The sequence below is a fragment of the Cibotium barometz genome, chromosome 63 (assembly GCF_041138505.1).
Source record: "Cibotium barometz isolate CiBa-2024 chromosome 63, ASM4113850v1, whole genome shotgun sequence".
Classification (NCBI taxonomy): Eukaryota; Viridiplantae; Streptophyta; class Polypodiopsida; order Cyatheales; family Cibotiaceae; genus Cibotium; species Cibotium barometz.
The window spans coordinates 14,805-40,887 of record NC_141108.1 but is presented as its reverse complement, the minus strand read 5'-3'; the positions used below and the strand labels follow the sequence as shown (position 1 = coordinate 40,887).

Here is a 26,083-nt window from a genome sequence, read left to right as displayed (position 1 = left end):
TGCAGAAATAAACTACACCACACGGAGGGTGAAGGATTGGCCATGGTTTATGTTGTAAAAAAATATAGACATTACCTGCTGGGGCCGCCACAACAAATTTGTATTCCTTATGGACCATCAAACCCTGTTATATTTGGTGAAGAAGCCTTGCACCACAGGAAGAATCACACGATGGTTGCTTCTACTCCTAGAATTCGACTTCACGGTCACAGTGAGAAAAAGGAACACAACATGTTTTGGTGGACCATATGTCTAGAATTCCTAATGGAGAACCAGCAAACATGCATCAATGATGACCTTCCAGATGCTTGTCTGTTCAAACTTGACATGGTACGTGAGTGGAGTGAGAAAATATTTGACTATCTAGCTCATGGTTTTCCGCAAGATCGACATTTAAACAAGCATAAGATGCATCGGCTTATTAAGCTAGCTACACCTTATCAATTGATTGCTGGAGAATTATATAAGCTAGGCAAGGATGATATCCTCAGGAGGTGTGTGCGAGAAGATGAGTTTGTCACTATCTTCACACGTAGGAATAGCCAGAGGCCATTTTGTGGGACAAGTTATAGCTTGCAACAAGAAGGTACTTGTGGTGGCCTATGTTATTCGGGGATGCCATAGAATTTATAAAGAGATGCAAGGAGTGCCAACGATTTGCTATTCCACAGCAAAAGGATAGGATGCTACTCACCACTGTGACTGTGCCGACAACCCTTTGAAAAATGGGGTATAGATTTTATTGGACCCATTAGTCTAGCAGTGCATCCATCCCAAGCACGTTATGTGATCGTGCCTACAGATTAAGTGGGCAGAGGCGAGAGTCTCTAAATGAGCTGATGCTCAACCTACGGCCAATTTTCTATATGAACATATCTTTTCTAGATTTGGCTGCCCACTTGAATTAGTTAGTGATGACCGGGGTTCACATTTCATCAATGAGGTGATTAAACACTTACTTACAGTATTCCTTGTAGTACACTGCAAATCATCACCTTATTATCCACAGGAAAATGGCCAAGTAGAGAGCACAAACAAGATCTTATGTGCTATTTTGACTAAAACTTTAGAAGCCAATCGCACAAATTGGGAACACAAGCTGACTGCAACACTATGGGCCTATCATACATCATATAAGGTAGTGACAGAATATACTCCCTTTCGCCTAGCTTATGGCATTGATGTGGTAATGCCTATGGAAATTTTAGTTCCCTGCCCCTGCGAATTGTCGTACAAGAACGGCTCACTGAAAATGCATTAGCCAAAAGGCTTGTTGACTTGAAAAAACTCAATGAAACCCGGCTGATTGCCTCGCATGGGCTTATGGTCGAGAAGTTACAAAGAAAACACTGGTTTGACCATAACTTGAAACAGAGGACCTCGTCCTCATGTATGGTGTGGGAAGCAACAAGAAAAAGAAACTCAAATACAGAGGGTTAGGACCTTTTAGAGTGTCTAAAATCACCCCTCAAGGATCAGTCTGCATTGAAACTATCGAAGGAGTAGAAATGGAAGGATACATCAATCGGAGCAAACTCAAGAAATATTATGGAGCCCTGACCCAAGATATGCTCACATAAGAGCATCTCCTAAAACAAAAAAAGAGCTAGTCAAGGAAAAGATCAAACAAGCTCAGGAGGAATCCAAGGCGAGGGAAGCCAAATCCAAACAAAGACTCCAGGGAGAATGCTACATGTCAACATGGCTTCACTCACCTTGCTTGATAAGGATGACTTGGATATTGAACTTGCATGACTCAGTGTAAGGGTCTCTGCGCAAAGGAGGTCCACGCAAAAAGCTTTGCACTCATTGATATACGGGTTCAAGTCATAACTTGATTTCCTATGAGACATGGGTAGCTTTAAACTAACCGCCCTTAGAGGCAACTAATGATGAGGGGTCATTGATATACGGGGTCAAGTCGTAACTTGATTTCCTATGAGACATGGGTAGCTTTAAACAAACTGCCCTTAGAGGCAACTAATGATGAGGTTCAAAGTGTGCATTCATATGTCACACATGCAATAGGGCTTTTGAATGTAAATATCTCTATCAAAAATAATCCCTTGGTCGAGAAGGTGTTTATTATGCCTGCAGGCAGGGACAATGTAAGAGGAAATGCTTCTTGGACGAACATGGATTTGCGCCACAACTGCCACATCCAATGGGAAAAAGGAGAAGTGCAACTCAATGATGGCAAAGACACCATCATTATGCCCTTATGGAGTCCATTGAATAAAGGGAAACAAGCAGTAGCATGCAACATGGACTCTCCAATGCCACAAAAAATAGAAGGCTTAACAGAACAAGCATCCTCATCGAAAGGTCTTCCCTCTTCAAGAGAATCAAAGCAAAGGCAACAAAAGTATCCAGGCAAAAAACAATGGGTTCCCAAGGCCCGGCTTCAACAACAAGGATACTATGATACATACAAAGCCTCATGGGTAGCAAAGTAGAACAAACATGCTCTAAGAAAGAGACAAGGAAAGCCAGACAGGGGGACAAGAAGCTGTATAATAGGCAAGCTTGCACACAACTCAACATTCAACAGCGATGGGTCCAAAAGGACTTACTAGCAACACAAGGAAACGAAACGGTATGGGTACCAAAAACAAATCCAAAATCCAATTTTGTATGTACTTCTGGAGAAATAGAAGAGTATCATAAGCACAGACAGGACAAAGCTCCGGCTAAATCAAGTACTAAGAATGCACCAAAGTTGATCTGGAAAAAGAAGCAAGTTCAACCAAGTAATCAAGGGAGAGCAACACCGCCAATGTCACCCACACCAAGAAGGAAAATCTAAACCAAGCCATGGACCAAAGTAAGAAAGACATACACTCACATGCACACAAAGCAAAACAAGTTCATCAGGATTCGGTGGATGTACTCCCCCACTGGATGGAAGGAAAAATCAAAAGTTCTCACTGAGAACTTATGCAGTTGTTGCAACAACACATTCCCACAGGCCAAAGTACAACAATGGCTCCAATGGCACTAAAATAATGGAGGATGATGAAGGCTACCTAGCTCCAACAATTGGGTACAAGGTAAAAGGGTATGCTTTTCATGCCGTGAAACATGTTCATTCATTTCACGTGTACACTTCTACTCCTCAGAATGCATAACATATAGCCTTGGAATGCTTGAGCATATAGAAAACAATAGGGTATCAATAATTGCATGTAAACAGGGTATAAAATATTTCACGTTGTGAATCGGTTCAAAGTGTTTCACGCCGTGAACCACTCAGGGGACTGCTTCATGCCATGAAACAATAAAAAATGGTTCATGCCATGAACCGACTCAAGCCACTTCACGTCGTGAAACGGTCAAAAAAACCCCAACAAATCACGGGCACTCAATTTCTTTACATCAATGAAAACAATGGTTTAAATCATTTTCATAAAATCATCTCTGCACACATGGATTGAGTCTGTGAAAGCTTGTATTCATTCATCTTGATTTTTGTCTAGTCATGTGTGCTTTAAGTCTAGAGACCAACAAATCTCCTCATAAATGCACAAGGTATGACTTGTGAAATAGCAGTCTACTATTTCACACGGAGTCAAATGCAAATCGCGGGTTGAAGAAAATATAATAAAATGGCTAGGTTTGCATTACTCACAATTGGGCTACATATCAGCATAGATAATCTAACACACTTGCTCTTTCACGAGTAAACACTTGCACTTTCATGAAATAACGACTGTGCTTTCACGCATGCTACTTCATGGCTTAACCCCTTCACAGGTTAAGCCTTTCACAGCTTAAGCCCTTCACAGGTTAAGCCTTTCACGACTTAAGTGCTTCACGTGCTAACACTTCACGAACTAACCTTTCACGTGCCCTTCATGGGTTAACATCTTACGAATTAATCTTTCACACGCCACTCCTTCACGCCTGACCATTTCAGGGCTTGTTACTTCACGATTTAATTCACACACATCCCTTCTTGTTTTCACAAATGACTAATGTGTTTTCACATGTTACAGATGGCCTTATCCGCTACATCCAAACAAGAGGTAGAGGGGCCAGTAGAAAAGTGGAAGAGAGCACCACGTGGCACAAGTTAACCTATCTTGGGGGCCGTATCCACAGACAGTTCAAGGGTCAGTCATTTAAAAGGACATTTAGCAGCTCACGGTAAAATAATATTCCGAGTACCACAGCCTTAAATGTTTGAAGATATTAGAGGATGCAGACGTCAAGCGTAAGCTGGAGAGAGTAGGTATGGGAAAAATGATAGAGATCCTCTCCCGCACCATCAACACAACACTATGTGCAGAGTTTCTAAAGACATATGACAGAAGCACCAAGAGGGGCATAGTCACCGTGGAAGATGGGAGAACATCAAAGATGAGGTAGATGAAAAAGCTTGCAGGGCGATGTCAATGATCATGCAAGTCAAGCCAGTTGACATGTATAACAGGGTACCCCTCAACAGAATAGCAAAAGTCCATGACGAAAAGCAAGAAGATTGGGCTTGGTACATCCACCGGGAGATGGAGAACTTCTCAAAGTCACACCAATCAAAGGTGTGTAATCCCTATCTTCTTACCAAAGTGCTCAGCCATGCAGCTCATCTACCCATTCCTCTCGAAGAAGGCACTCAGGAGGTAGGAGTATCCCAAACTAAAGGAACATTGGAACCCTTGACACACATTTCAAAAGAGCTGCAGCAAGGCCACGCGGTCTTAAAAGAGACCAAAGCACTCATTCAAGAACTAAAGGGGGGAAAGAAATCAAAGAAGGGTAAAAAGATGTGTGGCATCTTATAGCAATTGGAACCTAAACGCAGCGAATGGAAGAAGAGGTGGCACAAGATATTGCTTCTTTTCAACAGGTTCTGGAGAAACAAGAGACCAAAGATAAAGAACATATCAACATGATAGCACAAGCAATTCTCGAGTCAACACAACACATACCACCTTCCAACCCTGCTCAAATGGTGTTCACTAATATTTTACCACTCCGTGACTCCATCATCTCTGATCAGCCCCTCTCAGTGGAAGTTGGTGCAACACAAGCTCTTGCATAACAAGTGCCACGAGAGGATGAGGGTGAAAGAAATGAAGAGGCCACATCAGCACACCAAAATCTCAAGAAGCTCAAGAAGTAGAGAAGAGGAAGAGACCTAAAGAAACCACGAGTCCAAGTAAGAGTGGAAGCGGAAGGCACAATTGAAGAAGGTTCATTCTTGCACAACCTTGATGCTAATCGCTTTTTCAAAGAAACCATGGAGGGGCCTCGATATGCTACTGGTGCATTAAACAGAAGGCTTGGCCTCCACAAGTGCAGATTTAAGGACACAAGAGCAAAGACTAGGGAGATCTCACTTACTACATGAAAGGAATGCTATGCTCTGGAAACAAGTCCATGAGTCTATGGACCAAGTGAAAGCACTTAAGGATCAGCAAGCAACAGGGTTGATGCCACTCACAGGGAAGTCATCCAAAAAAGCTTAAAGATCACTGAGGAACAAGAGGCTAGATTACAGACTTTGGAAAATAATAACAGATTAAGGAATCAGAACATGCAAAACGCCTAAAGGAAGCACAAGCCACATTCCAAGAAAAAGAAGATGGGTATACATGACAAATAAAAACACTAACTAAAGCAATCACTCAGGCAGAAAATAGAGTGGTAAGCCTACAAAAGAGAGCAGATGAACAAAGCCCATGCCAAGAAACTGAAGGCCCTAAATGAGGTAATCAATGCAAAGTTGAAAGACATTGATCAAATGCTTGTGAGTCATCAACAAGTACTTGAGCACGTACACCAGTAGTTGACTACAAGCCAAAAGCTTGGCAGAGGAGTGGCAAAGACTACTTGAAGAAGCTATTGTTCAAGCCACAGCTTCCAGGATTGCAACAGAGGAAGCCGGGAGAAGATATGCAGAACTGGCTCTACTGCTCGAGGTGTGCGGGAAGCCACAATCTCCACACTCCTCATCACCAAAGTTTCAAGAATACAGGATCCGGAACGCCATCTTGCCCTCCAATAAAGATCTCAAAGGACGGAACAGACGAATGAATTACGACTTCTCGAATGCGCCTCGATGATGAGCTCGTTGCCAATGACTCCTCGTGACCCTCCTCAAACACTAACATTGTTTTTATCTACACTAACCCTCTCTCTCCTTCAATACAAAATTAACCTCATAGAAGACCTCAGTCTAGGAGACCTTACACTAATTCGTCAGAACACAGAGAGAGATGTAGACCCCACAACGATAATGGGAATCCTTTGGGGGGATATAGTGCTTATTACTGACCCATCTAATATCTTTTTCTTTCTCTTCCATCCCATAGTGCTAAACCTCCGTAGTTAGTGTCGGGTACTACAACAGTCAGACATTTTGGATGACAGTGTTGGTAAATGCGACCTATTTATCCGAGACGATATCCCAATGACACCGGCCAACTACAAGGTAGTTGCATGAAGTTATCAATGGGTTATTAGCCATGGATGGACTGAAGTATATAATACCCATCAGCGTTTAAATCTCTCCGAATCAACATTATATCATCCTTTTGGTATTATAAAGCTTTATCAAAATATCCATAAACATTTAGAGGCTATACACACTAATGTAATTTTTAAATTTGATAAAGCGCATATAGAATATCCTCATATAACCACCAATGATATAAATGATCTTCAAGAATTTATGAAAACTAACAAGCCCAACCTCTCGCCCCCAAGCTCTAGAGAGGGTCAAGAAGAAACACAAGGACCCTCCTCCTCTTATACTTATCCATTAAACCCATTTCCTAGTGTATCTCCAACTAACAAATTTGAGGCAGATTGCATCTTTTCTCGCTTCTCTTCTCTCCCAATTGATTTTCCCACTAACACTCTCGCCCCCCTGAGGAGTTGCCGGCACCAACACTATCTCCAACTAACAAATTTGAGGCAGATTGCATCTTTTATCGCTTCTCTTCTCCCCCAATTGATTTCCCCACTAACACTCTCGCCCCTGAGGAGTTGCCAGCACCAACACTATCTCCACCAAGGCTGCTCGATGAGGTACGCGGCCATCACCCTCACAATGATATCCAGGCTTTTTCTGATGATAATATTCTTGAGTCTTTGACAACTGCAGAATATGAGGGCTTCACCTGCGTAGAAAACCCACTAGCATACTCAACCATGGAGTCAAGGAGACAGCCTTACGTTCCATACCCTCTCCGAGCACCAATGCCAAATTTAGAGTTACTGATGGGTGGAGAAGGGACATTATAGGAAAATGTGGCTCATCACACAAAGCTGATCAGCCTACTGTTTCCAAAGATGGTGGAAGCAACACCCAATGCATACAAGCATACAAGGGGAGGCTACACGGCTATCCATACAGATGATACTAACCCCCGCCTGGCAAATTTTGGCATCCAACCGAAATTGCGAAAGGAGTACCTAATAGTACCTGAATATAGTTATCAGTACCAGAGCTCCCGCCAGCACAAAGAGTTGATCCTTTATTCATGCCACTCAAAAGGCACGTAGCTCCACTATAGTTCCAAGAGGCAAAGAACAGATATTCTCATGTATGCTACAACTTCCCACAATTCTCGCCATCAACATTCCAAGATATAACAAGTCAAAGATAGCAATTGCTCACATGGATAAGAGCATGGTGCAGAATCCCGAATCCAAATATAGTAGCTGCTGTGAGATTTCTGAAGTTGATCGTAGTCCTCATTGATCAACCAAAAGAAAGATATGATGGATTGATGTGGATCAACTTTGCTTTGACATGAACAGAGGGCCATTTGAAAGAGGCATGATGCTATACTATCATCGCCTAAGGTGTCCTTCCAAAATACATGCATGCCATGTTCGAAGACATGGTCGACACCAAGTTCTGGACTAGTCACTCAGCATTTCGAAGAACCCTTAAAAGCTTCAGTCCCACCGTCCAACTTCTATAGACATGAGTTTGGTGACCAAGTCTTTCGACCTAAGTAAAAGTTATGAGGACAAAACCGACATCAGGTAGGGGAGAATGTTACTCCCATTTAGGATTAACAAAGATGCTCCTCTAATTGAGGACATTAATAAGTGTCATGTAAAGACACTATAAAAGTTATATGGAGATACTCGCCACCCAAGGCCTTAGTAAGTTTTGGGCACCCAAGGCCAGTTGTATAAAAGGAAATTCTCATAATAAAATGACACAATCCCCTTTTGTTCTATGAGAGCTCTTGTTCTTGTCTTGAGAGAGAGAGAGAGAGAGAGAGAGAGAGAGAGAGTGAGTGTACTCTAGTGCTTGTTCCTCTTTCATGCATGTGCGTGAAAGAGTGAGGTAGATTGCTTTGCATTGTGGTGCAAGCGACTCCACAGTGACAACATGGAGGTGAAGATTGGAAGAGTGGAGCTTCTAAAGTGAGCTTAGGGAGCCCCAAGGGACGTGAGCTCGAAGCATTGGTAAGTACCCAACGATTGTTGTGTCCATTGCTTCTTGATTATGGTTGTATGAAGTTCTTTTTTGGGAGGTGTGGTAGCCCATAACACTTATTCATCATGTCCTCAAACCAGAATGCTCCTTACCAAAGGGATGAAGGGAGAGCTCTCAATGCCTAGATGGTGGCAAGAAGAGATGGTCCTTTGTGATGGTTCTCTCTCATAAAGGCAAGGAAAGCTATTGCAAAGAAAACATACAATCAAGCCTATCTACCATCAAGCAAGCAAGATTAAAAGCATACAAGCAAGCAAGAAGAGAGAAGAGGGAGATCTCACACGTAAACTATTGTAAAGGAATGATTGTCTATTACTTATTGTCAACTACAAGGGATTACTTTTCACAATAGGTCTCCCAAACTTAAAAATGGGATCCACCCTCTATTACTAATGTAAGGGAATAATTGTCTATTACTTATTATCAAAAAATGACTTATCTAGGTCTCCCAAACTTAAAAATGGGAAACATGGAGGTGAAGATTGGAAGAGTGGAGCTTCTAAAGTGAGCTTAGGGAGCCTCAAGGGACGTGAGCTCGAAGCATTGGTAAGTACCCAACGATTGTTGTGTCATTGCTTCTTGTGATTACGGTTGTATGAAGTTCTCTTTTGGGAGGTGTGGTAGCCCATAACACTTATTCATCATGTCCTCAAACCAGAATGCTCCTTACCAAAGGGATGAAGGGAGAGCTCTCAATGCCTAGATGGTGGCAAGAAGAGATGGTCCTTTGCGATGGTTCTCTCTCATAAAGGCAAGGAAAGCTATTGCAAAGAAAACATACAATCAAGCCTATCTACCATCAAGCAAGCAAGATTAAAAGCATACAAGCAAGCAAGAAGAGAGAAGAGGGAGATCTCACACGTAAACTATTGTAAAGGAATGATTGTCTATTACCTATTGTCAACTACGAGGGATTACTTTTCACACTAGGTCTCCCAAACTTAAAAATGGGATCCACCCTCTATTACTAATGTAAGGGAATAATTGTCTATTACTTATTATCAAAAAATGACTTATCTAGGTCTCCCAAACTTAAAAATGGGATTCGCCCTCTATTACTATTGTAAGGGAATGATTGTCTATTACTTATTGTCAAAAATGACTTATTTACAAGGAATCACTTTTCACACTAGGTCTCCCAAACTTAAAAATGGGGTCCACCCTCTATTACTAGTCTTAAGCAATTACCTACAATAAGTCTTAAGTCTATGTACACTAAGTCTGTTGATTGTCCCTATTTTACATTAAGGATGTGGTAAGGTCATTTTATATGTTCAAGCATCATCTTATAAAAGTTAAGTGCCCATTTGCATAGGTACAATGGCAAATCGCCTTCAGACAAAGCCCCCCTTTCCTAATGGTGAGACTACGTCTCGTGCCACCCAAGTTGATGGGTGAAGCTAATACCACAAGAAGTGGATGGTTTGGGAGGTGGCGGGCCAAGATTAACTGGTTAGCTCAAGACTGATCCATAGCGAGAAAAATTTTGGATGGACGCACGTCTGGCTACCAAATGCACATTGCTCATGCATGCCATCATCACATGCAAGATCCATGGGCTCTTCATGAGTAATAGGCACATAAGCTCAACATGAAGAACCTCTACATTACTTATCACTTTCCATGCCTCCTTGACAAATTTCTTGTCATCAAGGTTGCCCAAAGTTGCCCATCACCTTGCCTTATCACCATCAACTGTCCGACTCCCCTCCCCCACCCTGTAATCACCTCCCAAGAGTGTCCACAAGGAGGAAGATGAGGAGGAGGATAGATTGTAGGCAAAACTCTATGCAGACGAAGGCGGGTGGAAAACAGGAGTCCAATGAATCCCCATTAGTCTCATGGAGTTTCCATCTGGGCCATGTCTTCACTTCGAGTGAACCAAATCTAGCACTTTTTTCCAGTCGGCAACCAGCCTCGTAGCAAAGGAGCAACCGGGAATCTTTCCCTCAAAAGCACCAAATAATACATCTCAAAAGGACACCGTCCAATGGCCAAAAGCATTTGATTTCATGTTTTGACACACAGTTGCCAACATGCGTGCCCAAGGCTGCTTTTGGGCCACAAAGACACTGAGCAATGTAACTTTGCATGCCAGCCTGTGATAATGAGCCTTCCGATGTGGCGACTTTGATGGATGCTTTATGGCTTTTAGGACAGGCACCTTTGAAAGGCTGTCCTTGGCATTCCATTCTGTGGCCAGGCTAAATAGTACATCCCATTCAGATTGTGCAGCACTTGGGCTACCCATCGGGTTGGAATGTTGCATTGAAAGACATGACAGCATGGGTAATGCAAAGGCCGCGTGAGAAACTGGCCTATTGGAAAATGTCAACTTGGCCTTTGCATGTCCGTTTATGCATAGTTCAATCCATTGCTATGGCATATAGCCAGTTCTTTCTGCCTTTGTTACCATGGAGAAAACAGAACATTGATGCATTTATGTCTGAGGCAACTGGGATACTATGGAAAACCAGAAATAGACAGACATAAAGGGTTACATCTACTAGCCGTTACAAAAAATATGTTCACCCAAAATGCATGGTGGTCTCAATACCCTCAACTGCACATACACTCATCACGGGATGTTGATAAATGGCTTGGCCTTGTTAGTCTTGACGCAATGGGGCCCATAATTTTGGCATTCAGGAAATGCATTTCGAGATCTAACAAACCAGCAGTCAAGCACAGCGCTAAAAGACTGCCGATATTAAGTGAAGCATGCACTTGAAGACTGACTGAGAAACAGTAAGGCATGTGCGTGTCTAGAATTTGTTACTGGTTCCAAAACTTCTAATGTGGAGGGGGCAGCCATCAAATATAGAAAGCCCAATGTCATGAATTTCGCCAGGCCTAGGTAAACAACCTCAGCAAAACGTGGGAACTAGATAAGCAATTAACAACTTGCAAAGTGGGAGCATGGTTTATTACATGCAAGAACAATGAACAAAATACAATTTATTGTAGGAATCAAATCAGGACCCTTTGGATCCAAGCTACACACTTCAATCAAGCCACGGCATAGGCCTGCACAAGTGAAGAAGTTATTTACAGAAATATATACAGCGATTTATCCAGCCATTGAATGATGGTATATCTTGTGACTATTAAGGCACTAAGTCTTGATTGAATCTTTTCAGTATAACCCCAATGGAAAGGTGCTCTCTCCACATTGTGTCATTATGTACCTTTGCTTACAGATCAATATCTGTAACTTGTAAAATATGGCATAGCTTTCAATAGTCCATCATGAACAATCAAGAGATGCATCAAGCTACTTGCTCATAGAGGTGTGAGTGCTTTACCTAGCAGAAACCATAAGCCAAATCCTCAAAACACGTGCAAGCATCCAGAACTGGATACAATAATAGAATGGATTTTTCTTGAGGGCATTCGGATGTGAAACGGCAGAGATATATATTTCAGCAATCTGGTAAAGAAACATGATCAGCCATTAATTTTTATCATGAAACAAGAAACGAGTTCTCAAGAGTGAGTGCATACCTTCAGCAAACGGAAACATAGCTCCTTCCCAACCATCCTCCCCCTGTTCTCCTCCAAAGTCTTCACTCTTGCTGTTTCCATCGGTGCTTTCAACATCCTCTGTGGCTGCATCATAATCTTGCAGATCAAATTTCTCTACATGATTAAGCGTGTCGTTGGAGACTCTTCCAGAGGTCTTATCCAAATCACATGTCTGTGACATATGGGGGCATGCCCCTTCCACAGTAGGTGCATCCCATTGATTGTCAGATCTAATAGCTGCAGATTCAGTATGCTTGAAACCCCCCTGGCTACTAAAGTAGCCATTAGGGATGCTACCAACATCAATCTGTCCTCCACAAGGAAAAGAAACATCACTGCTGCTTTCTATCTTCATCTTCGCACCTCCTCCTTCCCCATGCAAAAGCACTATTTCCCTCTCTCTCTCCTGTAGCAGTTCAAGGCCTCCAGGGCAGTTTACTCCAGGTTTCTCTCCAACTTTTGGGGCCCTGTCATGAGAACCTTGATGGCTAAGGTAGGGAATATCCATTGGTGGGGAACCAACGGAGGCTGGGTTGACATGCTTCTTTTTTTTCATCAAGTTGATGCTAGAAAAATGGGTGTTCTGCAATTTAGGTTTCTCGACGTGAAATTGATTCTGCTGAGACTGGTGAAGAAAAGAGGAGGGTAATGGCTGAATCTGTACGTCTTGAGAAGGATCTGCAAAGCAATCTAAAAAACGGTCATTCCCAAAAAAATATATAATAGCTTGCACGCACAAGTGGACGGATGCACACAAGCAGGCAGGCATACAGTCACGAGCCTATTTCATGAAAATGATTCTAGAAGTTTGACAGCACCAATGCATTGTGAGAGAGATTGCACACATGTGAATACAAGTTACAAAGAACATTAGCTGCCAAAAAGCTCAAACCTTGATATAAATTATTGACACCATTCAGCCCTGCACTGGGCCCACTATATAAACTTCCTTCTGAGCCACAACTACTTCCACTGCTAGAGCGCTGAATATGTAAACCCGCAACATCTGTGCCGATGAACCCATACTGCATGCCTGAATGAAGACTTGATGAGTTCAGCATGCCTTTTAAAAGGATATTCCCGTCTCTGGAAAAACCCCCAAAAAAAAATAGAATTAATGAGAGTTTTGATTGGAACAAAAGAAAATTTTACTGCACCTTTGAAATATGTACCTCACATCCTCCCCAAATTGATAGCTCCTGAACCTGTCAAAAACAGGCACCAGATCTTTCTTTCTTACTTCCACCACTCGAGTGAGAACTTTCTCGATTTCAGCCTCTCCTCCAGAATCATTTTTCTCAGAAACACCCACTCCAGAAAAAACATGAAAGGAAATCTGACAATTGGACATGCAAACAGGGGGAAATTTTCTCAAAAAAAACACGACCTCGTATAGCAAAACTGTTGTTTTTCATGCATCCTTTGATAAAATGTCTACCTGAGATTTAGCCCATATGGGTGGCATAAAATGATGCATCTGCACTTCAGCATTGGACAAAAACCATTGGTGCATCTCTTCAGGAGTCATCTCCTCTCTCCCCAATGTTCCATTGTTATAGCACGATCCCATGCTTGTTCCACTTGCATAGCTTGAAGTTTCTGCTTCTTCATGAGCAACATCAAGAGCACTTAAATTATCCATCTTTTCTTCTCGCTCCACCCGATTCGGCCTCCGGCACACATCCCATTTCTGTAACGGTTCCACCACGACCCTCAAGTCCAGTGTTTCTTTAGGACTCCCAGATGCCATAGCAGAGGAAACATTATCTGGGTAACCCCCTGTCCCAGCTGACAAATGAAGTGCATACCTAATAAGATGTCCAGAAGGGGAAAGGACCCACAGCTGTTCCTTCAAACTGTTTTTCCCTGCTTCCGTATCAAGTTTGCGACCTCTCCCATCATGAAAAACTACAGCGACTGCTCCAAATGGGCTGCAAGTTCTCCCACTTGCAGCAGCAGCAGCACCACTCACTGTACCACGCCAACCACAATTCCCATTTTTTATTCTACTGACAACAGACGAATTCACAGTAGGTGGTGGAGGCGAAGAAGCCTGCTGACTGGACCTTACTGGACCCATGTTGGACCACCAAGGAAGCGACTGCACTGGTATCACTGTTCCAGCAGCCCAATCAACAGGACCTGCTCCATGTGTAGGTGGCCCTACCGCACCCCCAAATGGTGATATGGCAAACAGATGATTTGTGCCCCTAGATGAACTGACCACAATCCAGTGACTATCTTCACTGAAAGCTATGTCTTGTATAACCTGCTATCAAGAGATAATAAGTACTCTCTCTCTCTCTCTCTCTCTCTCTCTCACACACACACACACACACAACACAGCACAACTCAGACAACCTTCACAACTCCAAGCAGCTCAGACGTCCATGCAGTCACCCAGTTTCAAAATTTGGAGCAAGTTCACACAACACACTCTGCATCCGCCAAGTACCTTTATAGGTTATGAATGTCACACACAAATATCAAGATATTATTTGATACCCCTCTAAGAGGTGGTTCACACACACATACTTCCTCACTTTAGAAGTGAGTTCACACAAAGGTAAAACCTTGATTCCCAACACACTTTTTTTAGTGAAACCATTGTCTCATTATAAAAAACAATGTACATCCATAGCTGTCCCCATAGTTGCATTCCATACTCGTACTCATTCATTCGGTACTTTCAATACGTATCATACCGGTACCATGCTTTCCATACCCTTACTTAAAAAAGGTTTTTTGGGAACCTACTTAAGGCCATACAAAGATTATCGTAACTTGCACACTTTGGCTTCTTGGCCCTTTTGAACAAAACGACGAGGCTGAGATACATAGACCTCATCATACAAATCACCATTCAAGAAGGCAGTTTTTGATGTCCAACTGATGCTCATTCCAACCATGATGTTCTGCCATAGTAATGATGCACCTAATGGTGGTCATACCAGACGTGGGTGTAAAGGTTTCATCGTACTCTATGCCTTTAGACCTTTGCTACCACTCTAGCTTTGTAGCAATCAATGCTACCATCAGACTTTCTTTTGATCTTATAGATCCACTTTGTACCAAATTCCAATAGTTTTCTTGCCGAAAGGCAAGTCAACTAAAGCCCAAGTGCCATTCTTCAAAGTAGAATCATCACCTTGCTGCATGGTGTGCATCCAATTCTGATCCTCTTGTGCTTCAGACTTTCTTTTTCTGGGATTTTTCCCAGCCTTTCTCGCATTTACCAGTCGGCCATGGCCATTAGCTCCAGTCGGCCTGTTTATCAGCTCCAGTCAACCAGCATTCCCTTACTATAAATAGTGGGTGCTGGCCTCTCTTTTCTCATTCAGTCTTGTACATATTTTGCTCCCTCACTTATGAGACTATCTGTGTCTCTTGCTTGGGACTGTTTTGCTTCAGTATATTCAGCATAGTTTGCTCCATATCTCTCTCTCTCTTGCACTCTCTGTTCAGCACATTCTAGTGCCACTTTGCTTCCGCTCTGTGCACTCTTTCACCACCTCCACCACCTTCACAAAGGGCAAGGTCCTCAAGGACATCGGTAGACTACGTAATGAGCGGGCCCATGATCGCGAGGGCCTCACTGCGAAGTACATCTCACATGCCTATGATATCCTGGCGCCCCTACTAGCCTACATGTTCAATAGAGCCCTTTACCAACACTTCTTAGGGTCGAACTACAAAGAGGCTTGGAGGAAACTCCGAGAACATTGAGAGTTGCATTGTTACGACTCAAAGACCCCCTAAAGGATTTCCAACTTCTTGGTCCACCACCACCCCCATCCTCAAAGCTAGAGATCCACTTGTTGGAAATCAAAGTCTTACTTGTATCATGTGTGTGAATCCACTCTTAAGAGTGAGGAATCCAATTTTGTGTGTGGACACCTTTAACTATGTGTAAGGGTGCCTATGTGTGTGAACATTCTCTTAAGGCTAGATATTATTATGTGTGTGTAAGTGTGTGTGAACCACCTTTTAGAGGTGTCACAACAATATCTAGATATTTTGTTGTGATGTGACAGAAGCTGTGATGCTAGCTAGAACCCTTTTGTACTTATAAAAGGGACTTGTACTTCATTGAATTAATCAAGCAAAATATCATATCCATTTGAGTCGTGTTCTTTCACTCTCTCTGTAGCTCTCAATCTCTTCTCTCTCTCTATCTCACTGTCACCTGCTCCAACACAATAACCATGCCTTTGCTGTAGCTCCCCTATCCTAGGCCCATTTGGCCTTCAATTGGTGTCAAAGCTCATGAGCCTATAGTCGCCTCTCCACAGTCCACCTGTCACCAATTGGCCGACCATTTGGTCCATTCCTAGTTTTTGCGTCTCGTTCACTTGAGGCCAAGACGGTGTCTCATGTGAAGAGGCCAGTATTTTGCTGACATGGACGGGAGCCAGACTGGTGCCACCCGTGTGTTAGCAGGATGGTGTCATATGGACGGGAGCCAGATCAGTGCCACCCGTGTATGACCTGGACTGTGTTCGATCCATGGGACTGTCACGCCATGGAAGAGCCAGTATACGTGCCGTGTTTTACCTATGGGACTGTCACACCATAGGGAAACTCGTGCCTGGAACTGTCTTACCTATGGGACTGTCACTCCATAGGAAGACCAGGTTTTTATGTTTTTATGTCGTGCCAGTTTTGTGCCGACAGATATTTTGTACATGTTCCATGAACGGGAGATATGTCCATGTTACTATTTGCACATGCACACATAATTTGCATGCTTGAAACTGTTTTCGCATGACATGTATTTTTGTGTTTGCCTGCTTGACGTGTTACTTACTGAGCGGGGACGCCTACCAGTGAGTCGTGAAGTCTGCCCTGTATTCTGACAAGTTTCAGTGCATGTGAACAGGTGGTAAGTATATGGTACATGTTGTTTTAATGTTTTATATTCTAACCCTTTGATTTATAAGGTTAGGTGTTCACACTTATCTAAAAGTGGGCACCCCCTTTGGGCACCCACTTTGGGGCCAAGGTGGGGAGCCCCACTTTTAAGTAAGTGTGGGGGTGGGCATGGTCACCTACCCCCACTAATCCCCCACATGCATGCGTGGGTATCACCTAAGTTAACTCCACCTTTATTTTATTAAAAAAAAGGGCCTCCTTCAAGCATAGAATCCACCGCTTCTATTTTCTTTAGCGTTTGTTCATCACCCTACGCTTGCATCGCCTGCTGTTGACGGCTGAACTTTGTTCAAAGGGAGCTGTGATACTACACACAACAGGCGCATGCTCTCAAGAGGGGCCATCTCCTGCAACGTTGCTGACGGCTGCACACGTTTCAGGCTACGCTTCTTGCACAGAGGCGGCTGCCACCTATGTTTCTGCTCTACTACAGCCGGCTGCTAGGCCATCTCCTCTTTAGGTCATAACTAAGCGACTGCACTCTGCAGCCAGGCCACTACAGTAGCACAGAGGCGGCTGCTCCTGACTACAGCGTGCTGCCTCTGCTCCTACAGGCGACAGCCTACACTCTGGCTGCGCTGCCTATCCTTTTTGCAGGCAGCTGGGTGTGTTCTTTTCTTTCATCTTCCTTCCTACAGGTGGCTACTCCCCCAGGCGACAGTACCTGCAGGCTGCCCATACTCTACCGGCTGCACCTCTCCAAGCCACGCATGCCCCTACAGACGACTGTGGCTATGCACCTGTGTTCCGGCTAGTAGAACACTGCCCTCAGGCAACTTTGTTTGGGCTCCTCCACTCTGCAGCCAGGCATCTCCCCTTTTGCAAGTGGATGTTTCTCTCTCACAGCAGGTGGCTGTACCCTTCGTGGTGGTGCTTGTCTTGTTAGTTCTACACGAGGCAACTTTTTCCTCAACAAGGGTGGCTTCATATTCTATGCAAACACCACAAGTTTTGGTTTCCTATCAACCATCTTCAAGTAAGTGATTTTCAGATTTGAGTAAAGTATTTTATGTTTAAATCTGATAAAGGATTCATCCCGCTCGGCCAACACCCGTTCGGTGCCGGGTTGTCCAAGCTGTATTGGCGAACCTCGGTCCAAAGGTGCTGAGATCGGGAGAGCCAGGCGTTAGTACGAGAGCGCCTGTTTGTGCGTGGTCTCGGAACACCAGTGAGGCGCTCTTCGCGGAGTCCAGTGAAAGCACAGGACCGTAGAGATTGGACCACACTAGTGGTCGTTCTGCTTCGAGTTTTCTTCATCGAAATCCGAGCCTATTTGTTTGGTACTGTTTTCATATGTACATGGACATTATCTGGTTCTCAGAACCCATGGAGCATTGTATTCATTAAATACTCCCAATAAATATATCATATATTGAGGGGGAGGTCGGCCCGTTCCGGCCCCAGTGCTGGTGTCCATCTTTCCATTTCTGTTCATTTAAATTTCAAGTTGTTTAAAGTTGTCCATTTCATATTTGTGGTTTTAAAGTTGTGCTATTAAGCGTGTGGGTGTCCAACGGAGTCTTTCCCACTTGACGGGATCGGTTTCATTGGTATCAGAGCACGGTTGTTTCCCTCTTCCTAGTGGGGAAACGAACCTGTGTACTGGACATCCCGCTTTTAGCAAACTTTGAACACAATGGACAGCCAAGGCAACCCTTTGGAAGTGCCTAATTCGAGGGGTCCATCTAGTGCTTCTCGTGGGTCTGATGCCCTGCGTGGTAGGCACAAGCCCCTTGAAAGGGTTATGGATAGTGAATCCAAGGGTCAACTGTCTCCAGGAAAGACAGTTATGCTTGAACAAGAGCCTGATGCTATGAGGGCTGAAATGGAACATATGAGAAAACTTTTGCAGGCTCAAGAGCAAGAATTAAAGTTTTTGCATGAAGATCCACATCTGCAAAGTGCTATTGAAGCCAGGAAGGCTGATGCTATGGTTGATGTAACTTTTGAATCAATGGCTCGTGAAGTGGGCAAGAAACCAAGGGAGTTGGCACTTGCCTATCTCCTTCGCAAAGGTGATATCAAAGAGGGGGATGACGGAGAGCTAAAATTCAGAAATCCACCTCGTTTGAAGCATGGAGATCCCGCATCCCAGAGACTGAAATCTTTTATGCAAAAGGAAGAGGTGACTGTCACTTCTCGACATGCATCCTCTCCCCAAGGCACTAAGCCTGACAGATATATGTATGCCAGTGCACATGGAGGACATGAAAGTCACATGCATGCCAGACATGTATCTCATGGTGACAGGTCTACTTCCAGAAAAATTTTGCCTTCTGAGTTGTCTCATGGAGAGACCATGCCATATGCAGGTAAATCACATGCATCTGAGTTTCGAGTTCGTGGAGCACATGCCACCGTGCCCCATGAAGCTTCTATGACGGCCCATGGAGCCCATGCAGACAGGGCTACCCCGTTGGATAAGGGGAAAAGAAAAAGAGAAGATCATGAGCCTCATGCCAGGAAGCTCAAGGAGTTCAAAGCAGGTGATAAATCTGTCAAATTTGATGTCTTTCATGGTGAACATGATGCTTCTAAGGTGTTAGCGTTTGTGGCACAGTTCGACATTGCTTTTAGCGATGAGGACTTTACAGAAAAGTCGAAGGTGCGCCATGCTAGCATGTTTCTGAAAGGCACTGCTGCCCATTGGTGGATCACCGAAAAGATCACCAAGGATCCCATCTCTACTTGGAAGGAATTCAAAGATAGATTTTATGCTCAGTTCTTGCCACCCAATGCAGAGCAAACTCTCACTCAAAAGTGGGACAGGCTGGAACAAAAAGATAATGAGAGTGTGCAACAGTATGTTAACAAATTTTGGAAAGTGTTGCTGGAAGTGACTCCCTTCATGCTAATCTCTGAGGATGAAAGAAAAAGGAAGTTTCGTTCTGGACTGCAACCAGCATATAGATCGGGTATTGAATTGCACCCAAAACATACGTTGCAACAACTCACAGCTTCTGCCCTTGCTACAGAGCAATTGGTGCTCAAGATCAAGCAGGATCAAGGAGGTTCCAAGGGAAAGGACAAGGCTGTCCCAAATCAGCAAAAGAGTGGACAGCCACCTAAAAAGAACTTCCGGGAGTCCTATAAGGGTGGTAAAGCTGAAAATAACACATCTAAAGAACAGGACCCAAGGAAGAACAAATTTGGACTAACCCCGGAGCAAAGAGAGCAATATGCCAAGGATGGAAAATGCTTTTCTTGTGGTAGCAAAGACCACATGTTTCGGCAATGCCCAGATCGCAAACCAAAGCACGAGGACAAGCACAACAAAGCAAAAGTTCATGCAGTTCCTGATGTGCAAGGTAATACAGGTCATGATGCAAAAGAGCGTATGGTTTGCAAGGCTTGGGGGCAAATCAAGGATCAGCCCGCACTCTTCATGTTTGATGACTGTGCAACTGACCATTTCATCTCTATGCAAATGGCAGCTGCTTTGGGTATTGAGGTTGAAAACATGGGACCTCAGATTGAAGCCGAAGCTGCATTTATTGGTAAAGAGGTGCAGGTTACCCCTTTGATTGGGAAGTTGCGTATCCATATCCAGGGCTACCTTGATAATGAGCATTTCTTAGTTGCTCCTCTGAATGGATGTGATGTATTGTTGGGCAAGCCGTGGCATCATAGGCTTGAGCCCCGCAAAGACTACAAGTCTAATATGATTTCTTTTATGCATAAAGGCCGCATGCACTTTATTGATGCTGGCAAAGAAGGGGATTCCATCCCAGTTGTATCACACATCCAAATTAATAAAGCAATGAAAAAGAGTCTTTCAGCGTACTTGGTTTTTGTGCGTGATAGTCTTGTGCCAAATCATCAAAATGTGGATGCTATGTCTAATGATAGGCTGAATTTTCTTAATGCATTCAACGATTGTTTTGCTGACTCATTGCCAGGTGAATTACCTCCCCAAAGGCCCGAAGATCACCGTATAGATCTTGTGCCAGGTAGTTCTCCACCTAACAAACCCGCATACCGAGTGAGTGCTGCACAACAAGAAGAAATTATGAAACAGGTAAACGAGAGGTTTGGTTCAGCCCAGTTCCTCACCTTACTGCTCTCCTGTGCTTCTTGTTCAAAAGAAGGACGGATCATTCCGTATGTGTGTAGACTATAGAGCTTTGAACAAGCTTACCATCAAGAACAGATTTCCAATTCCACGTATTGATGATATCTTGGATAAGCTTGATGGTTCAGCTTGCTTTAGCAGACTTGATTTGAAGAGTGGTTATCACCAGATCCGAGTGGTGCCACAAGATGTCCATAAGACTGCATTCAGGACAGCCTTCGGATTATATGAATTCTTGGTAATGCCTTTTGGTCTCACTAATGCTCCTGCTACTTTTAATCGTATGATGGATAGGATATTCCGATCCCATCGCAAGTTTACAGGAGTCTTCTTTGATGATATCTTGGTTTTCTCCAAGAATGAGCAGGAACACAGAACTCATTTGGTCACAGTGTTCGAAGAGTTGCGGAAGCATAAACTTTTCGTCAATGCCAAGAAAAGTGAGTTTTTCCTTTCAGAGATTCATTATCTGGGACATATTGTATCCAAGCATGGAGTTACAATGGATCCTGCAAAGATAGAAACTATTCGGAATTGGCCCGAATTACAAAACGTACATCAAGTACGTAGTTTTCTGGGATTATGTTCGTATTACAGGCGTTTCATAAGGCATTTTGCTATGATTACCACTCCTCTACATGATCTCACGAAGAAGAAAACTGTTTTCAAATGGACTTCAAAGGAATAGGATGCTTTCTTGCAGCTCAAGCATGCGATCATATGTGGTCAAGTATTGATTGTTCCTGACTTGCACAAGTCATTCGTGGTTGAATGTGATGCTTGTGGTGATTGCACAGGAGCTGTCCTAAATCAAGAAGGGCATGCAGTTGCATACGAGAGCCGTCGTTTGCATGATGCTGAGCTTCATATGGATATCTATGAGAAAGAACTCTTGGCTGTAATTCACGCCTTAAAGATTTGGAAACACTACCTTCTTGGGGCTGAATTTGTAGTCAAGACAGATCATCAAAGCTTGAGATACTTTCTATCTCAAACCAAACTTTCAGAGAAGCAGATGAGAATGGCAAATTTTCTTTCCATGTTTCATTTTCAAATTGTGCATACTCCAGGAAAGAAAAATGTCGTGGCCGATGCACTATCTAGGAGGCCTTATGTTGCTGCAGTCTCAGTGGCCTCTCATGGAGATCTATCTGCTATGAGAGATTTGTATCATTTGGATGCTGATTTTTGCCATATATGGACTGATTTGATGGCTGGTCATTCACATGCCTCTTATGTTATCAACGAGGGTTATCTCATGAAGGATAATTGCCTATGTGTGGTGAAGGATTTGCGTCCAAAGGTTATGGACGAATGTCACGCTCCACCATATGCTGATCATAGAGGTATTATGCCTACTACTCGCATGATTGAGAGGTATTTCTTTTGGCCAAGCATGCGTAAAGACATTGAGGCTTATGTGCGTGCATGTATCACTTGCCAAAAGGTAAAATTTGACAGGCAAAAGCCTCCAGGTTTGCTTCAGCCATTGCCTATTCCCTCGCAACCTTGGGAAAGTATCACGATGGATTTTATTATGGATTTGCCTAGATCCCAGCATGGGAATGATGCTATTTGGACTATTGTGGACAGGTTTAGCAAGCAAGCTCACTTCTTGCCCGTCAAGAAAACCATAAAAGCTGATCATATGGTAAAGCTTTTTCTTGCTAACATTTTCAAGCATCATGGTATGCCTAAATCCATTGTTGGGGATAGAGATCCCAGGACTACAAGCCTATTTTGGAGGGCTTTGTTTGATAATATGGGTACTAAGCTTGAGTTTTCATCAGCTTATCATCCCCAAACGGATGGCCAAAGTGAAGCTGCGAATTCAGCTGTGTTGGATTTGTTGAAGTGTTATGTGGCAGATCAAAAGAGTGCATGGGAGAAGTATCTTCCACTTGTTGAGTTTGCCTACAACAATACAATCCATGCTTCCACAGGAAAGGCTCCGTTTGAAATTATTTATGGCAGAGTGGTCTTGCCACCCATCCTTCGTACTAAGGATGACATTTTTGCAGCTAATGAATATGTTCGTGACTTGGATGTTGGCTTTGATCAGGTGCGGACAGCCATTGCAAGATCTCAGGATAAGCATAAAATGGCTGCTGACAAGCATAGAAGGGACATGGAAGTCAAAGAAGGTGATTGGGTATTGCTGAAATTTGAGAAGGCTAGGCTTCGAAAGAGGCCAGGACGAGAAGGATCATATCTTAAGCTTTCTCCTCGCTATTATGGACCCTTCAAGGTGATTCACAAAATCAATGAAGTATCCTACAGGCTTGCTTTACCTAGTCATTGGAAGATTCACAATGCTTTTCATGTGAGTCTATTTCGGAAATATGTGGGGCCAGATCCTGATGAGCCTGTCACAGAAGATCCGCCAGAAATTGAAGAGCTTGAGGAGATCCTCCAACCAGAACAGATTGTTTTTCACAAGGAGAGAAAGCTACCTGCAGGAAAGCTTTCCAGGAGATACCTTGTGAAGTTTAAGAATTATTTGCCTATTGATGCCAAGTGGGTAAATGAGGATTATTTTGCAGATTATCCGCAGTTGTTGCAGGCATATCTTGAGGCTTTTCAGTTGAGGTCAACTCTTTAGAAGCCCGGGGGGATGTCACCAATTGGCCGACCATTTGGTCCATTCCTAGTTTTTGCGTCTCGTTCACTTGAGGCCAGGACGGTGTCTCATGTGAAGAGGCCAGTATTTTGCTGACATGGACGGGAGCCAGACTGGTGCCACCCGTGTGTTAGCAGGATGGTGTCATATGGACGGGAGCCAGATCAGTGCCACCCGTGTATGACCTGGACTGTGTTCGATCCATGGGACTGTCACGCCATGGAAGAGCCAGTATACGTGCCGTGTTTTACCTATGGGACTGTCACACCATAGGGAAACTCGTGCCTGGAACTGTGTCTTACCTATGGGACTGTCACTCCATAGGAAGACCAGGTTTTTATGTTTTTATGTCGTGCCAGTTTTGTGCCGACAGATATTTTGTACATGTTCCATGAACGGGAGATATGTCCATGTTACTATTTGCACATGCACACATAATTTGCATGCTTGAAACTGTTTTCGCATGACATGTATTTTTGTGTTTGCCTGCTTGACGTGTTACTTACTGAGCGGGGACGCCTGCCAGTGAGTCGTGAAGTCTGCCCTGTATTCTGACAAGTTTCAGTGCATGTGAACAGGTGGTAAGTATATGGTACATGTTGTTTTAATGTTTTATATTCTAACCCTTTGATTTATAAGGTTAGGTGTTCACACTTATCTAAAAGTGGGCACCCCCTTTGGGCACCCACTTTGGGGCCAAGGTGGGGAGCCCCACTTTTAAGTAAGTGTGGGGGTGGGCATGGTCACCTACCCCCACTAATCCCCCACATGCATGCGTGGGTATCACCTAAGTTAACTCCACCTTTATTTTATTAAAAAAAAGGGCCTCCTTCAAGCATAGAATCCATCGCTTCTATTTTCTTTAGCGTTTGTTCATCACCCTACGCTTGCATCGCCTGCTGTTGACGGCTGAACTTTGTTCAAAGGGAGCTGTGATACTACACACAACAGGCGCATGCTCTCAAGAGGGGCCATCTCCTGCAACGTTGCTGACGGCTGCACACGTTTCAGGCTACGCTTCTTGCACAGAGGCGGCTGCCACCTATGTTTCTGCTCTACTACAGCCGGCTGCTAGGCCATCTCCTCTTTAGGTCATAACTAAGCGACTGCACTCTGCAGCCAGGCCACTACAGCAGCACAGAGGCGGCTGCTCCTGACTACAGCGTGCTGCCTCTGCTCCTACAGGCGACAGCCTACACTCTGGCTGCGCTGCCTATCCTTTTTGCAGGCAGCTGGGTGTGTTCTTTTCTTTCATCTTCCTTCCTACAGGTGGCTACTCCCCCAGGCGACAGTACCTGCAGGCTGCCCATACTCTACCGGCTGCACCTCTCCAAGCCACGCATGCCCCTACAGACGACTATGGCTATGCACCTGTGTTCCGGCTAGTAGAACACTGCCCTCAGGCAACTTTGTTTGGGCTCCTCCACTCTGCAGCCAGGCATCTCCCCTTTTGCAAGTGGATGTTTCTCTCTCACAGCAGGTGGCTGTACCCTTCGTGGTGGTGCTTGTCTTGTTAGTTCTACACGAGGCAACTTTTTCCTCAACAAGGGTGGCTTCATATTCTATGCAAACACCACAAGTTTTGGTTTCCTATCAACCATCTTCAAGTAAGTGATTTTCAGATTTGAGTAAAGTATTTTATGTTTAAATCTGATAAAGGATTCATCCCGCTCGGCCAACACCCGTTCGGTGCCGGGTTGTCCAAGCTGTATTGGCGAACCTCGGTCCAAAGGTGCTGAGATCGGGAGAGCCAGGCGTTAGTACGAGAGCGCCTGTTTGTGCGTGGTCTCGGAACACCAGTGAGGCGCTCTTCGCGGAGTCCAGTGAAAGCACAGGACCGTAGAGATTGGACCACACTAGTGGTCGTTCTGCTTCGAGTTTTCTTCATCGAAATCCGAGCCTATTTGTTTGGTACTGTTTTCATATGTACATGGACATTATCTGGTTCTCAGAACCCATGGAGCATTGTATTCATTAAATACTCCCAATAAATATATCATATATTGAGGGGGGGGTCGGCCCGTTCCGGCCCCAGTGCTGGTGTCCATCTTTCCATTTCTGTTCATTTAAATTTCAAGTTGTTTAAAGTTGTCCATTTCATATTTGTGGTTTTAAAGTTGTGCTATTAAGCGTGTGGGTGTCCAACGGAGTCTTTCCCACTTGACGGGATCGGTTTCACCACCACATAATCAATCTGCATAGTCATCAACACCTTTGCATAGTCCACTCTCCAGGATCATTGACTTCCAGGACCAGCGTTGCCTGGGCCTCTTCCTGCTTGAGCTCTGCAGACACAGGGACACCTTCTTGAGAGAGCCTCGGCCCCAGCCACCCCACCCCCTCCCTCGCCAGCCAACCATCACCAGTTTCTTCCGGACCCAAGAGGTAGAGGACACCGACATAGTGGATCTTGTGGACCCTCCACGAGCTGCTCTGGACCTACCTCGCCCGAGAGGAGTTACCTCGTACCGAG

At 44.1% G+C, this 26,083-nt stretch overlaps 1 protein-coding gene across 1 annotated transcript; it reads right to left on the bottom strand.

Annotated features, from left to right (window-relative positions):
• Positions 1-11,358: 11,358 nt before the first annotated feature.
• Positions 11,359-14,251, bottom strand: LOC147603535 (uncharacterized). Its single transcript, XM_086795796.1, has 5 exons — positions 13,425-14,251; positions 13,159-13,322; positions 12,879-13,072; positions 11,966-12,676; positions 11,359-11,891 (listed from the first exon to the last, which is right to left on the bottom strand). The coding sequence occupies exons 1-5, from the start codon at positions 14,064-14,066 to the stop codon at positions 11,884-11,886; spliced, it is 1,719 nt and encodes a 572-aa protein (XP_086651922.1). The 5' UTR covers positions 14,067-14,251; the 3' UTR covers positions 11,359-11,883.
• Between the last annotated feature and the right edge of the window lie 11,832 nt (positions 14,252-26,083).